The following is a 16,921-nucleotide window of genomic DNA, read 5'->3' as shown; positions in this document are numbered from 1 at the left end:
TACAAAATTGTCTTAGGTTACATTAAACATATATTTTGTATTGCAATTTAGTCCTTAAATAAAATAGTCAACATACTAGACAACTTGTCTTTTGTTAATAAGTAAACAAACATCCATCCATCTAATTTCTACCGCTTGTTCCCTTTGGGCTCGCGGGGGGCGCTGGTGCCTATCTCAGCTACAATCCAGCGGAAGGCGGTGTACACCCTGGACAAGTCGCCAACTCATCGCAGGGCCAACACAGATAGACAGACAACATTCACACTCACATTCACACACTAGGGACCAGTTAGTGTTGCCAATCAACCTATCCCCAGGTGCATGTCTTTGGAAGTGGGAGGAAGCCGGAGTACCCGTAGGGAACCCACGCAGTTATGGGGAGGACATGCAAACTCCACACAGAAAGATCCCGAGCCCGGTATTGAACCCCAGACTACTCAGGACCTTCGTATTGTGAGGCAGACGCGCTAACCCCGCTTCCACCGTGAAAGTTAAAGTACCAATGATTGTCACACACACACTAGGTGTGGTGAAATGTGTCCTCTGCATTTGACCCATCCCCTTGATCACCCCCTGGGAAGTGAGGGGAGCATTGGGCAGCAGCGGTGCCGCGGCCGGGAATCATTTATGGTGATTTAACCCCCAATTCCAACCCTTGATGCTGACTGCCAAGCAGGGAGGCAATGGGTCCCATTTTTTTTAAAGTCTTTGGTATGACTCGGCTGGGGTTTGAACTCCTAACCTACCGATCTCAGGGCGGACACTCTAACCACCAAGCCCTAGTAAACAAACAAAGGCTCCTAATTTAGCTGCTGACATATGCAGTAACATATTGTATCGTTTATCGTTGTATTATTTCGTCAAAATGATGGACAAGTAGTAGAAAATTAATTATTATTCTACTTGTTCATTTACTGTTAATATCTGCTTACTTTTTCTTTTAGCATGTTCTATCTACTACTGTTAAAATGTTATAATCACTTATTCTTCTGTTGTTTGATACTTTACATTAGTTTTGGATGATACAACAAATGTGGGTATCAATCTGATACCAAGTCGTTACGGGATCATACATTGGTCATTTTCAACCGGTATTTTTCAGAGGCGGTATAGTACCGAATATGATTCATTAGTATATCGGTACTATACTAATCCTGGTATACTATACAACCCTACATTGTACGGTTAATTACAAATAAAATGACTGCAACTTTTTTGTAATTTTATTGTTCATTACAATACACATACATGCTGTAACTTCCCATTTGTAATTGTATACTTAATTACGTCATTGGTTTAACAGCATACCGCCACTTCCTGTACAAGAGTGTGCAGCGTAGGCTACAGAGTCCCTTAGGACTATGTTTTTCAACCACTGTGCCGCGGCACACTGGTGTGCCGTGAGATACAGTCTGGTGTGCCGTGGGAGATTATGTATTTTCAACTATTTGGGTTGAAAATATTTTTTGCAAACCAGTAATAATAGTCTGCAAATGATGTGTTGTTGTTGAGTGTCGTGCTGTCGAGAGCTCGGCAGTGACCGTGTAATACTATTCCATATCAGTAGGTGTCAGCCGGTAGCTAATTGCTTTGTAGATGTCGGGAACAGCGGGAGGCAGTGTGAAGGTAAAAAGTTGTTAAATGCTTAATCCAAAAAGAAACAAAATACCAGTGCACCTTAAGAGAAGGCATTGACGATTAGGGAAGGCTATGCAGAATGAAACTAAAACTGAACTGGCTACAAAGTAAACAAAAATTAAATACTGGACGAGAGCAAAGACTTATTGTGGAGCAAAGGCGGCGTCCACAATGTACATCCGAACATGACATGACAATAGACAATGTCCGCACAAAGAAGGATAAATACGACTGAAATATTCTTTATTGCTAAAACTAAGTAGATGCGGCAAATATCCCTCAAAGGAAGACATGAAAATGCTCCAGGAAAATACCAGAAAAAGAGAAAAAGCCAGCAAAATAGGAGCCAGGACAAGATCTAAAACACTACACACAGGAAAACTCAAAATAAGTCAGGGTGTGATGTGACAGGTAGTGACAGTACACCTACTTTGAGACAAGACCTATATTGCTTGATTATGGTTTAAAGTCGTATCCAACAATTGCGACGACGACGTTTTACTGTCAACTGAGATTTGTTTTTTTAATGATTTCTGCTGGTGGTCTGCCTCTGGATTTTTTCAACGCCAAAAATGTGCCTTGGCTCAAAAAGGGTTGAAAAACACACCCTTAGGTGACATTTTAAATAACAGTAATTTGTTGTGATAATACAGAGGACCATGATTACAGTTGTTTACTGTGAAATAATGTGAAAAGTTGAATTTGCTGTGAAATATAAGGATATTGTAATTGTCATATTAATGTGTTGTAATGTGCAGTATCTTCTTCAAAATACTGTTAAATGCTGTGAATTCCTTATAATTTTGTACAGCATACATTAACAACTGTCAAAATAATAACAGCATATTGTTGTAGTGCAACTATGTTTTACCACATACAGTACATATAACCACATACTTGCATTTACACAACCATTAATTTAGAGTTCAAAAGAAGCCAGAAATACGTTTTGGTTATATTCTTTAGTTTTCTTTTGTTTCATAAATCCATTTGGGAAAACTTTAAGTCCAATGTGGTGTGGACATGATAATAATATGCTGATAAAACTGCTGATATGATATCATTCATGCTGATATCCTTTCAAGCTTCGCTTTTGTCACATCCAAATCATTTCATTGTGAAAAAAAATAATTATTCACGATTAGCCACAATCAACATTAACTCTTATTCATTCAAATATTTAATTATTTTGTCGATGAAATACATAATATAAACTAGAGATCACCGATTTAATGGCTTTTTGGCAAATTTTAGATATTTCGATATTGTCCAACTCCTAATTACCATTTTCGATATCAACCGATACATACAGTCGTGGAATTAACACAATGTTATGCCTAATTTTGTTGTGATGCCCCGCTGGATGCATTAAACAATGTAACAAGGTTTTCCACAATAAGTCAACTAAAGTTATGGAAAAAAATGCCAACATGGCACTGCCATATTTATTATTGAAGTCACAAATTGCATTTTTTTTTTTTGACATGCCTCGAAACAGCAGCTTGGAATTTGGGACATGCTCTCTCTGAGAGAGCATGAGGAGGTTGAGGTGGGTGGAGGGGTAGGGGGTAGTGTATATTGTAGCGTCCCGGAAGAGTTACTGCTGCAAGGGGTTCTGGGTATTTGTTCTGTTGTGTTTATGTTGTGTTACATTGCGGATGTTCTCCCGAAATGTGTTTGTCATTCTTGTTTGGTGTGGGTTCACAATGTGGCGCATATTTGTAACAGTGTTAAAGTTGTTTATACGGCCACCCTCAGTGTGACCTGTATGGCTGTTGACCAAGTATGCTTACCTTGCATTCACTTGTGTGTGTGAAGTAGTAGATATGCAATTGGGCCGGCACGCAAAAGCAGTGCCTTAAAGGTTTATTGGCGCTCTGTACTTCTCCCTCCGTCCGTGTACCACTCTGTACAGCGGCGTTTTAAAAAGTCATGAATTTTATTTTTTGAAAACGATACTGATCATTTCCGATATTACATTAAAAAAATTTATCGGCCGATGATATCGGCAGTCCGATATTATCTGACATATCTAATATAAACATACATTGGAACCTTATCTATGAGCTTAATTGGTTCTTGAATGGGGTTCGTAAAAATATTACGTTTTTAGAAGAAACAATCTAAACATGAATAATGTGTTCCTGCCTTGACAAAAGTCTATATGTTGTAAATTTTTTGTTCAGTTTGATCACAATATGAAGTGGTATACACTGCTGTATATCAAACAAAGCTAACAAATGTGTGATTGATCAACCTATTTAATAGCAAAGTTAAAACAACAATTAGCTGAACCATCCACCTCAAATGCAGCTACCCTGCTGACACGCACACACAAACTGTCACTACCCCAGTGGTGCACCTACAGTTTGAAATCACAAACATCCTTAGTTTTCACAGCCAGGTCGCTCCAATGATTAAGAATAAAACATAAATTACCTTTTTTGTTTAGTCATGTTTACGTGCAGCAGAAGTAAGGAGGGGGACAGACAGTGTCGACAACGCTGTGTATACCGCGTGAATGATTCAAACCACAAATAGCTTCCATTGCTTTCTTTGTAATCGTATTGAGCTAGCGGAACTAAAATGGACTACAATACCTTTATTGAAAAATCCTGCAGTTAGTGCTGTACTGACAGAATGAGCGCTCACAATGGATGTTCTGCCGGGGACAAAATGACTCCACTGCGAGGCACACAAAATGTTTGTACTTAGAGAAAAAGTTTATAAATCAAAGGATGTTTTTATTCGGTCTGTTGTTCGTAAATGTATTTTTATTTTTTTACGATGCGGGGTTTGTAAATCGAGGTTCCCCTGTATTGTTTTCCAGGGGATCCCAACATATCTTATTGTATTACAAGTCTTGTTTACTTTCCTACGCCGTCTTACAAACGTCTATGTATGTTCTCAGATGACAGCGAGCCAGTGGACAGCATGTACGACACAGAGGCTGACCTCCCGAGCTTGGCGGCAGGCGGCATTTGCGCCGACAGTCCGGAAGACGATGCCGAGGACGGCGTCCTCAATATGTCCCCCCTGCCCTCCCCTATCCCTTCCCATCCAAACAACAACAACCACCACCACCACCTGCTGCACCCCCACGTCTACAGCGGCAGCCACCATCACCTCCACAACAACAACAGCAGCAGTAGCAATGACCAGGACTTCACCACGCCCAAGGAAGGCTCGCCCTACGAGGCGCCTGTCTACATTCCAGACGACATTCCGATCCCTGGCGATCTGGAGCTGCGGGAGTCTTCGGTGCCGGGCGCCGGGTTGGGCGTCTGGGCCAAGACCCGAATCGGCGTCGGCGAGAGGTTCGGTCTGCACAACGCTGTTAAAAGTAGCTCATATGGATGGGAGGTAGGTAGACTGACCATACGTCTTCTTTTCCCTGGACATGTCAATCAATCAATCAATCAATCAATGTTTACTTACATAGCCCTAAATTACAAGTGTCTCAAAGGGCTGCACAAGCCATAACGACATCCGCGGTACAGAGCCCACATGAGGGCAAGAAATAACTCACCCCAGTGGGACGTCGGTGGCAATCAATATGAGAAACCTTGGAAAGGACTTGGATTGATAGACCTACTTGCCAACACTCCCGATTTACCTGGGAGACTCCCGAATTTCAGTGCCCCTCCCGAAAATCTCCTTGGGCAACCAGTATCTCGAATTATCCCGATTTCCACCCAGACAACAATATTTGCGGCATGCCTTAAAGGCAATTGCATGCTGGCCCAATCACATAATACCTACAGCTTTTGCAAGGCATACATGGTCAACAGCCATACAGGTCACACTGAGGGTGGCCGTATAAAGAACTTTAACACTGTTACAAATATGCGCCACACTGTGAACCCACACCAAACATGAATGACAAATACATTTCGGGAGAACATCCGCACCGTAACACAACATAAACACAACAGAACAAATACCCAGAACCCCTTGCAGCAGTAACTCTTCCGGGATGCTAAAATATACACCCCCTGCTACATCCTACTTCTATTTAGAAAAAGTTGCAATGATGACGACTAAAACAAAGCTGTTTTTTTTTTCTTTTTTTCTTTCTGTCATTGCTCAAAACACAATATTGAATCAAAATCAATGTTATGAATTATTGACCTATCCAGGGTTCTGATTACTTCACATCAAATATTCCACTTTGAAAAATATTTTTGGTGGAAGATTTTGCATAGTTTTGTTTGACAAAAAAAGGCGGAAAACAAACAAACAAAAAAAACAACGTAAAAAGAATATTAAAACATTTTGAAATTAGGAATAGATCTGAAGTTGATGTACACTCCAGAGATTTAAGCGTTAAATATAAAATGTATGTATGCCCTGGCTCACCATTATCATTTCATGACCAAAGCAAAACACTTTTATACTTAAATAAATACACCTAAAACTTATTAAATAAAAAGATACAAAAAACTACCAGTAGTGGTAAAGTTTAGATCGATGAAGGAAAGAAGAAAGTGAATGAATGTTTATAACTGAATACATTTACATTTGCATACAAATTTGTCTTTTTTTTATTACTTCTTTTAATGAATTAAATAACATTCATGACAACCTTTTTCCAAAACACAATATATAATTTGAGACATAACAGGATAACGCATACGTTCATAATTTGTTTTGAAAACGCTTACAAAAAAAGTGGGACCCCAAAAATTTACTGTGGGGCCCCCTTTTTATGACATGATGTGGTCCATGGGACCCCGTTTTGAAAATCCTGCTGTCGACAGAGGAGAAAAAATGCTTCATTTAAATATATTATTTATAAAGCAAGTTTAAGTACCAATGGCAAATTGGCACGCATATATGTGTCCTCTTTTTGGGTCTTCACAATATTATCAGCCTCGGGGAAGGAACGAGCCTATCTTCTTTGTCTTCTAGTGCCTTCTTCACCCTCAACCTCCTTTTTGCCCCCTAATACAGTAAGTGCACGTGATATTAAATGAAGGATTTTTGAAATAGTCACACAAAAGAGGGCATGCTATTACGCAGAAGAGGCAGAGTGATGAATGAGTCACTCTGCATTCACACGTTCACATTTCCAGCAATCACAGTTCATTCACAAACATCTATCTCATCATCAGAGCGAGCTTCATTTGCATCCCCGTGTCCTGATTGGACCTCATCTTTGTGACCGTGCACACACACACACACACACACACACACACACACACACACACACACACACACACACACGCTAAACACACTCGCCTATGTATGTCGCTGCACAGCATTGTCAGATGGAAAAATCTCACTGATTAGCCAAGGTATCAGCTTTTCTAGGCGTTGGCCTGTGTAGGCGCGCTCATTTGGTCACGCCACCCGATATGGAAATGGAAGAAGCATGACCGAGCGCGATGGCGGCACATTGCGCTATTAATTTTCATTTTGACATGACATTAGTCCATATTGAAGTTGCTTCAGCAAGCTCGTTAAGAAAAGAAAGTCAGACGTAGTCTCGGGATGTCCTTTTTTTTTTTTTTTTACTCTTGTACGGCCAATCAGACATAACATTTTTGGACCCGCTTCGCATTTCACTGATTTTTTTTTTTTTTATGTTGGCTTCACAATGTGATCCTTACAAGGGGAGTGAAATATTGGCAGTGACTTCCACCAAAGCCTATCTGTCTGCGTCTGGGATGGGGGGAAAAATAGAAAGGATGTGTTTTGACTGTTCCCATGGGAAAAACGGTTTCTGAATGGGCCCGCGATTAGCGGATTGCATACTTGCCAACCCTCCCGATTTTCCCGAGAGACTACCGAATTTTAGCGCCCCTCCTGAAAATTTCCTGGGGAAACCTTTCTCCCGAATTTCTCCTCATTTCCACCCGGACGACAGTGTTGGGGGCGTGCCTCAAAGGCACTGTCTTTAGCGTCCTCTACAACCTGTCGTCACGTCCCCTTTTCCTCCATACAAACAGCATGCCGGCCAAGTCAAATAATATCTACGGCTCTTCACACACATAAGTGAATGCCACGCATACTTGGTCAACGGCCATACATGTCACACTGAGGGTGGCCGTATAAACAACTTTAACAATGTTACAAATATCAATCAATCAATCAATCAATGTTTACTTATATAGCCCTAAATCACTAGTGTCTCAAAGGGCTGCACAAACCACCAAATATGCGCCACACTGTGAACTTACACCAAACAAGAATAGCAAACACATTTCGGGAGAACATCCGCACTGTGACACAACATAAACACAACAGAACAAATATCCAGAACCTCTTGCAGCACTGACTCTTCCGGGACACTACAATGTACACCCCTGCTACCACCAAACCCTGTACCCCCACCTCAACCCCGCCCCCTTCTCTCCCAAGTTCAGAGTTCTCAAGGTTGGCAAGTATGAACGGATGTCCAGCAATATTGGAATCTTTATTTATAAATCAAATATTTTCACAACTCCAGTAAGAAGGAGACTCATATGGCCCCATGTGTCACAGTTTACCTGACACATTAGACTTATTCTTTCTTTTTATTGTCATTCAAATTTGAACTTGACAGTACAGTTAAGAACAACATTTTGTTGCGTTAGCTCATGGTAGTGCAGGATAAAAAAATCAATAAGGTGCAAACATGAATAAATAGATTACGCTACTGATAAATATATTGCACTTTTGCAGAGGGATCCACGTTTATGGATGTATGTTATATTGTCTTTATGTTCCAGCATTTTAATCCATTTTGGGGGGAATTGAGGGGTTTATTATGATGCGTTCAAGAGTCTTATGGCCTGAGGGAAGAAGCTGTTACAGAACCCGGAGTTTCTGCTACGCAGGCTGCGGAACCTCTTTCTAGAGTCCAGCAGTGAAAACAGTCCTTGGTGGGGGTGTGAGGAGTCTGCAGATTTTCTGAGCCCTGGTCAGGCAGCGGCTTTTTGAAATATCCTGGATAGGAGGAAGAGGAGTCCTGATTATCTTTTCCGTCGTCTGCAGAGACTTCCAGTCTGAGGCATTGCAGGCTCTAGTCCAGACAGAGATGCGGTTGGTCAGTCGGCTCTCTATAGTGCCTCTCTAGAATGTAACGTGACAAATACTTGAAAGTGTTAAATGTCTTGAAATGTGTTTTGTGGCAATTACAACTTTGACTCTAGTGTCAGTTGTTATGGACTTTCTATCAGTTTCAGCAGACTACATTGCAAAAATTATTAACCCTCCGACTTTCTCTCACCCGAGATCCACCCAGCAGTGGGGCCATATGAATTATATTACCTTCTGTATAGCATAAAACTCCTGTTTGCAGTTTTCTAAAGATGTATTCAGCATCATGAAAGCTCTCTGGACATGAAATAACACATCTTTACAGTCCTTTAATCCAGATCTGGGCAAATTAAGGCCCTGGCGCCACATGTGGCCTGTTAATTTTTTTAATTTGGCCTGCCAGACGTACCCAACTAATTGTTTTAGATATTTAAGATTGAAAATAGAGCTCCCATTATGATGTGCAGTGATGTTTTTAAATTACCATAAGTCTTGAACTACACAACTACTTCAATTGTTGGAATATGTGCTTTTGCATGATGCACTTGTTACTATAGTAATCAAAGTCACAGCAGCTCAGACGAGGCACCAAGCAGTGTGGGTGGGGAGCGTTTCCATATAGTGTTTACAGAGCGGCCAGCCTGAAATGCGGGTGTCAGGGACAGGCACGGAAGGAGATTTTGACAACAGTTCTAAAGCTTAGTAATATATTAGATTTATCAGATTGTAGGTGGGTTTATTTGTTACCCTTTGCATTCATATTTTGCTGTGTTTGTTGCAATTTTGTTGCGTTTTGCTTGATTTGTAAAATATGTCGATCGAGAGGCGGTGTGACGATCACATGTTGTCAATATTCAGTGTTTTATCCTTTTTAGTTAATATTGTAAACCCCACATTCTTTGTTTTCATGTACATTCTGGGTGTCTTTCAGTAAAAAAATTAAAAATGTCATTCCGTTTTTTAAGGCGGTTTATCATAACGTTATTAGCTTTGAATCAGACGTGTGTGTGAAAATATATAATTGTATATTTGTGTGTATATGTGTATATACATATAGCTATATGTATAAAAAGACATTTTGACAGTACCACATAAGATATGTTTTAATTGCTGATGCAGGTTTATATTTTTTTAAGTGCGCCAGAAAATAACTTTTGTACACTGTTGGTGGTGATTCAATTCCCGTAAATGTGTTTCTGTATAGTAGTTTTCGAGCAATGGTCATATGGCAACATAAATTATGGTATTTTGAGAGGTAATCATTGGACACAGGACATCACTGAAGGCCTAGTGGGAAACACAGGGCCCGCCACTGCCCAAATTACCATGGACAGTGTTGGGAGGTACAGTCATCCCTCTCCACCATATATTTCAAATAATGTGACATAGCCTACAACATTTTTGGCCTAAATTAAGCATACAAATGGCTCGAGTACAGTAGTATTGGCCACTTGAGGAGACCAAACCATGGAGTGGGCTGTTCAGTACCATGGCCAATGATGGCTCAGAATTAGTATATTGGATTAAGCAGGCCTGGGCAATTATTTTGACTTGGGGGGCCAAATTTTGAGAAAAAAAATGTGTCTTGGGGCCGGCACATATATATATATATATATATATATATATATATATATATATATATATATATATATATATATATATATATATATATATATACACTGTGTGTGTGTGTGTGTATATATATATAGATAGATAGATAGATATGCCGGCCCTCAGACACATTTTTTTCTCAAAATTTGGCCCCCCAAGTCAAAATAATTGCCCAAGCCTGCTTTAATCCTTAATCCAATATACTAATTCTGAACCAATCATTGGCCATGGTACTGAACCGCCCACTCCATGGTTTGGTCTCTTCAAGTGGCCAAAAATGTTGTAGGCTATGTCACATTATTTGAAGTATGTGGTGGAGAGGGACGACTGTACCTCCCAACACTGTCTATGGTAATTTGGGCAGTGGCGGGCCCTGTGTTTCCCACTAAGCCTTCAGTGATGTCCTGTGTCCAATGATTACCTCTCAAAATACCAAATTTATGTTGCCAAATGACCATTGCTAAATAAATACTATACAGAAACACATTTACGAGAATTGAATCACCACCAACAGTGTACAAAACAAGTTATTTTCTGGCACCTTTAAAAATCAATAAACCTGCATCAGCAATTAAAACATATCTTATGTGGTCCTGTCAAAATTAAAATTGCCATAATTAAATTAAACGTGAAAAAATTAAGAAATAATATATCTGAAATCATAATCTGTAGCACCCATTCCAGCTTCTGGGGTTGGTCGACATTGTCTCACAAGATGTATTTTCTCCTTAAATATCCTTCTTGAAAATGGCTTTGCAAATATATGTGTTGTCTTGTCCAATGATATAAGATGCAGACGAGGCGTGTTGGCTGAGTTCTTAAAGTTTACTCCACAGCGTGCTCATCAAAAACATCCCATGGGATGGTTCAACGGGGCTACTGCACATGCTCTTCACTACTGTGGCATAACATCACAATACATATCTGCCGTAGGCCAGCTAGAATTCTTTACTGACAACAACTCATGATCTGAGTGGCTATCGTAAATATCTATCAAGTATATGCCCGTTCAATGACAGTGCACGGACTCCCGCAATTTTAATTCTGAAGGCCCCGGGCAGATTTCGTACAGCATGGGAACATAAGCTAGCTGAATTCTGATTGGATAAAAACTCTATAACTTCAAAACAATTGCGCTGGAAGGAGCATAATATGACATGATGAGAATATGAATAATTTTAAATATTTAGGGAAAATAAATAAAAAAATACTTCTATTTTTAATTAGGATCGTGATTTCTGGCTATGTTCGGCCAGCAGAGAAGACCTTGCTGGCCCTGACGGCACACCACTTGATTTGGGACTAATACAATATAAACAGAGAAAGGCACTGACAGGCTACAGAATGTGATCAACTACAGTCATTTTTAAGTAATAGTGTAACTAGTGCAGTCAAAACTTTTTAGTCCAATTAATCACACATTTAAATTTAATTACTTGTAATTGACCACCGTAAATTGATTGTGTGAATCATCTAAATTAACTTTAAAGAAGACAACATTTTGACACCAATGCAATTGTATTGTCAGAATGTCATACAGAACATTTTTTTGTAACGTTTTACTTGAATCCAAGTTATTTGTTTGAAACTTGCCAACACTTTAAACTGTAATCAATATCAATCAATAATTATTTTTATAGCCCTAAATCACAAGTGTCTCAAAGGGCTGCACAAGCCACAACGACATCCTCGGTTTAGATCCCACAAAAGGGCAAGGAAAAACTCACAACCCAGTGGGATGTCATTGTGAATGACTATGAGAAACCTTGGAGAGGACCCCCCCCCCCCCCCCCCCTGTTTCTAGAGGAAACCGGATGCAACGGACGTCGAGTGGGTCTAGCATAATATTGTGAAAGTCCAGTCCATAGTGGGGCCAGCAGGAGACCATCCCAAGCGGAGACAGGTCAGCAGCGCAGTGATGTCCGCAACCGATGCACAGGCGAGCGGTGTACCGACTCTCAACAACCAGCACTTCATCCATGGCCACCGGACCTGTGCCCCCCCCGCCCTTCCACAAGGGAGAGGGAGGCAGAGTAGAAAAGAAAAGAAACGGCAGATCAACTGGTCTAAAAAAGGGGTCTATTTAAAGGCTAGAGTATACAAATTAGTTTTAAAATGGGACTTAAATGCTTCTACTGAGGTAGCATCTCGAACTGTTACCGGGAGGGCATTCCATACCTCTGGAGCCCGAATAGAAAACGCTCTATAGCCCTCAGACTTTTTTTGGGCTCTGGGAATCACTAATAAGCCGGAGTTCTTTGAACGCAGATTTCTTGCCGGGACATATGATACAATACAATCGGCAAGATAGGATGGAGCTAGACCGTTTAGTATTTTATACGTAAGTAGTAAAACCTTAAAGTCACATCTTAAATGCATAGGAAGTAAACTCAGCCAGCGACAACACCAGTCGGACTCTCCCCAGTTATCTTTGCACTGATCACTGACTATATAACAACCCAACCCTTTGACTGATTGATTGATTGAAACTTTTATTAGTATATTGCACAGTACAGTACATATTCCGTACAATTGACCACTAAATGGTAACACCCGAATAAGTTTTTCAACTTGTTTAAGTCGGGGTCCACGTTATTAATCAATTCATGGTACAAATATATACTATCAGCATAATACAGTCATCACACAAGTTAATCATCAGAGAATATACATTGAATTATTTACATTATTTACATTAATTACCCGCCTCTGAGGTGAAGTTAAAGGCGCATGTAAAGTCAAAATTAATGGTGTAATTAATCATTGATACATGATTAATACCATTAATGTTTTGTGATTGATCACATGAGGAAAAGCCTTAACTTTGACGGTCCTCATTTTAACATGTCTTGTGTAATGTAACTATATAAAAAAAAACAAAGGTCAGCATTAGTAATATGAACACAATGACATTATTAGTCGGTTACAACAGTGGTTATCAAATGGGGGTACGCATCCCCCTGGGGGTACTTGAAGGTATGCCAAGGGGTAAGTGAGATTTTTTTTAAATATTCTAAAAGTAGCAACAATTCAAAAATCCTTTATAAATATACTTATTGAATAATACTTCAACAAAATAGGAATCATAAACTGTGAAAAGAAATGCAACAATGCAATATTCAGTGTTGACAGCTATATTTTTCTGTGGACATGTTCCATAAATGTTAAGAATTAAGTTCATGAATCCAGATGGATCTCTATTACAATCCCCAAAGAGGGCACTTTAAGTTGAGGATTACTTTTATGTGTAGAAATCTGTATTTATAATTGAATCTCTTGTTTATTTTTCAACAAGTTTTTAGTTATGTTTATATCTTTTTTTCCAAATAGTTCAAGAAAGACCACTACAAATAAGCAATATTTTTGCACTGTTATACAATTTAATAAAACAGAAACTGATGACATAGTGCTGTATTTTACTTCTTTATCCCTTTTTTTCAACCCAAAATGCTTTGCTCTGATTAGGGGGTACTTGAATTAAAAACATGTTCACAGGGGGTACATCACTGAAAAAAGTTGTGAACCACTGGGTTACAAGTTTAAACCAAGCTAAGTCTTGAAAAGGGAAAAAAAGATCTCAATGTTAATAACAAAATACTTTGCAGAATGCGAGTCAATTGACTGTATTACAAATAATGTGAAGAGAAAGTAAAGCATTATGAGTTGTAGAATGTGTTGGTGATTAAACCCGCTGTGCTGCACAATTTCCTTGTTTAACATTCATATTATGCGTCCCCATTCAAGGTGCAAAGGGCACCTCTCCAAAAAAATGACACACGCTAAGTATTTTTACTCCCTCGGCACTTGACTGCTGCATATTCATCGGCGAAGGTTCAGCCAGCGGAAAAGCCAACTTTTATTTCTAACGTGATAGATCCACGTCACGTTAGAAATAACACGGCATCTGCACACACTCATCGCGACTTCCCAAAATGAAGAGGCCTCGCGTCATACTCTGTGTTATTAATTGATAGTGATTTTGGAAGTAATCATTTTTTTCTTTTAGATGGTTACTAGCCCGAGGTCCCTTCTCTTTCCATTCAAGGTAAAACATATGGTGTTTGCTCCCCAACCGCAGATGAGGGATTGATCTGTCTCGCCTCCTCAGTGTTGGTTGGATGACTGACTGTGGTTCTGGCTCTATTATTGCTTCACATATCCTGTCTCCTTAAGGGCTGGTTGCCTTCAGGGGCTATCCTCCTCCCAGACTCTTATCACAGATAGTCATAACAGTCAGCCTGTTGATAATCATCGACAGACTCCCCGAGGAGACCCCCGCACCCCCTTTTGCCATATACTCATCTACTCTCGCCGCTCTTAGACAAATAGACTGGCAGGGCAATGAAAGAGGTGCGGCGACGTCGGTGAGAAAAGACGTCAGGAGAAATATGATGCTTGTTTTGCAAGCCTCAAGACGATATATTTCTCACGTTGTAGTACTGCATGGTAACGGGACAGAACGCAGAACCACGGCTGATTGTGTGTAACCCAAATTATTGGGCCGGTACAGACAGAATAACTGTTAACCGTCTCGTTTTCTCTTGGTAAATTCCCTCGTTTGTCCTTTGTTCCTGGTGCCTTCTGTTTCCTCTACATGATTAAAATTACCTACTCAGTGGCCTAGTGGTTAGAGTGTACGCCCTGAGATCGGAAGGTTGTGAGTTCAAAACCCGGCCTTGTCATACCAAAGACTATAAAAAAAATGGGACCCATTACTTCCCTGCTTGGCACTCAGCATCAAGGGTCCGAAATGGGTGTTAAATCACCATAAATGATTCCCGGGCGCGGCACCGCTGCTGCCCACTGCTCCCCTCACCTCACAGGGGGTAATCAAGGGGATGGATCAAATGCAGAGGACAAATTTCACCACACCTAGTGTTTGTGTGACAATCATTGATACTTTAACTTAACTGTAAAGTATGACAATCATTAATTGCATTTTGATAATCCAATAGTTATGTTTAATTACAAATTATTTGTTCCGGTTTTCCATAATTAAACTGATTTAAACTCTAGTATTTTTGGTCATATCAATTCTATCATTAATCAATCCATTTTCTACCGCTCGTCCCTTTCGGGGTCGCAGGGGGTGCTGGAGACTATTTTAGCTGCATTAGGGTAGAAGGCAGCGTACACCCTGGACAAGTCGCCAGCTCATCGTATCTTTTTTATATATATATATATATATATATATATATATATATATATATATATATACACATCTATATATACATATATGTATATACACTATATATATACATATATGTATATACACTATATATATACATATATGTATATATACTATTTATACATATATGTATATATACTATATATATATACATATATGTATATATACTATATATATATGTATATGTATATATATATATATATATATATATATATATATATATATATAAAACACTGCTCAAAAAAATTAAAGCAACAGTTTTTCATCAGGGTATGGCATTGTGACGGTCTTGCTGCCGTCCTGGTGTGTGTTGCGGGGACACTTGACACACGACGCATCATAACAGGTTTGACTTGGATTTATTCTCTCAGTAAGTCTGTCGTCTTCTGGCCCTTTGGTTTCGTCACTTTTCAGTGCGCGGTTGCTGCCTTTGGTCGCGTCACTTTTCAGTGCGCGTTTACTGCCTGTTTGCTGTTGTTGCACGCCTTTCGGAGTCCGGTGCTTGTGTCCGCTGCGGGGGTGCGTCATCTCACTCTCTGTGTCGTTTGTCGAGCTCTTGGTCTGCTGGCCGTGGTTTCCTCCTCCGTGCTGCCACCTCGGTCACTCCTCCCTCGCCCTTTTTATATTCTAGCAGCAGATGGAGAGATTGTGAGCCGGTGTGTGGCTCCGATTGCCGCTGTCGTGTCGCTCCGCGTGCGTCAAGCCTCTCCTCGCCGCCGCATGCCCTGCCTCCTGGCCTACATGTTGGTCCGGGCTGCTGCTGCTCTCAACCCGCTGTCGGCCCGTCGGCTGCGTCTCTCCACAGGCATGAATTCAATCGCATTTTTCTGATAAGGTTTTGGTCAGTCACGTGGCAGAGGGGGTTGTTAATCAGTTTCAGCTGCATTGGTGTTGATGGAATTAACAGGTGCACTAGAGGGGCAACAACGAGATGGCCCCCAAAACAGGACTGGTTTTGCAGGTGGATACCATTTAAAGTTCCTCCCTTTTGATCTTTTTTAACTGTTTTTCCACAAGTGTTGGCTTTAGCTAGAGTTATCATCACGACTGGGAGCATGAGGCGATTTCTTAACCCTCCTGAAGTTGCGCAGATTGTCCAACTCCTCCAGGATGGCACATCCATGCGTGCTGTTGCAAGAAGATTTGATGTGTCTCCCAGTACAATCTCCAGAGCATGGAGGAGATTCCAGGAGACAGGCAGTTACTCTAGGAGAGCTGGACAGCGCCGTAGACGGTCCTCATCCCATCAGCATGACCGATATCTGCTGCTTTGTGTAAGGAGGAACAGGTTGAGCACTGCCCGAGCCCTACAGAATGACCTCCAGCAGGCTACTGGTGTGAATGTCTCTTCCCAAACAGTCAGAAATAGACTTCACGAGGGTGGCCTTAGGGCACGACATCCTGTAGTGTGCCCTGTGCTCACTGCTCAGAACCGTGGAGCTCGATTGGCATTTGCCATAG

General features: G+C 40.5%; 1 protein-coding gene across 8 annotated transcripts in view; it reads left to right on the top strand.

Moving 5' to 3' along the window:
* Positions 1 to 16,921, top strand: part of prdm16 (PR domain containing 16) — a 583,842-nt gene that overhangs the window by 193,883 nt on the left and 373,038 nt on the right. For all 8 annotated transcript variants that reach the window (XM_061903779.1, XM_061903780.1, XM_061903778.1 and 5 more), the window contains exon 2: positions 4,550 to 5,001. In XM_061903779.1, the coding sequence (XP_061759763.1) occupies positions 4,550 to 5,001 (452 nt within the window). The remainder of the gene's footprint in view (positions 1 to 4,549; positions 5,002 to 16,921) is intronic.

This window comes from Nerophis ophidion, linkage group LG06 (genome assembly GCF_033978795.1).
Source record: "Nerophis ophidion isolate RoL-2023_Sa linkage group LG06, RoL_Noph_v1.0, whole genome shotgun sequence".
NCBI lineage: Eukaryota > Metazoa > Chordata > Actinopteri > Syngnathiformes > Syngnathidae > Nerophis > Nerophis ophidion.
The sequence above is the reverse complement of the archived record's forward strand: the minus strand, read 5'-3'. Positions and strand labels throughout refer to the sequence as shown.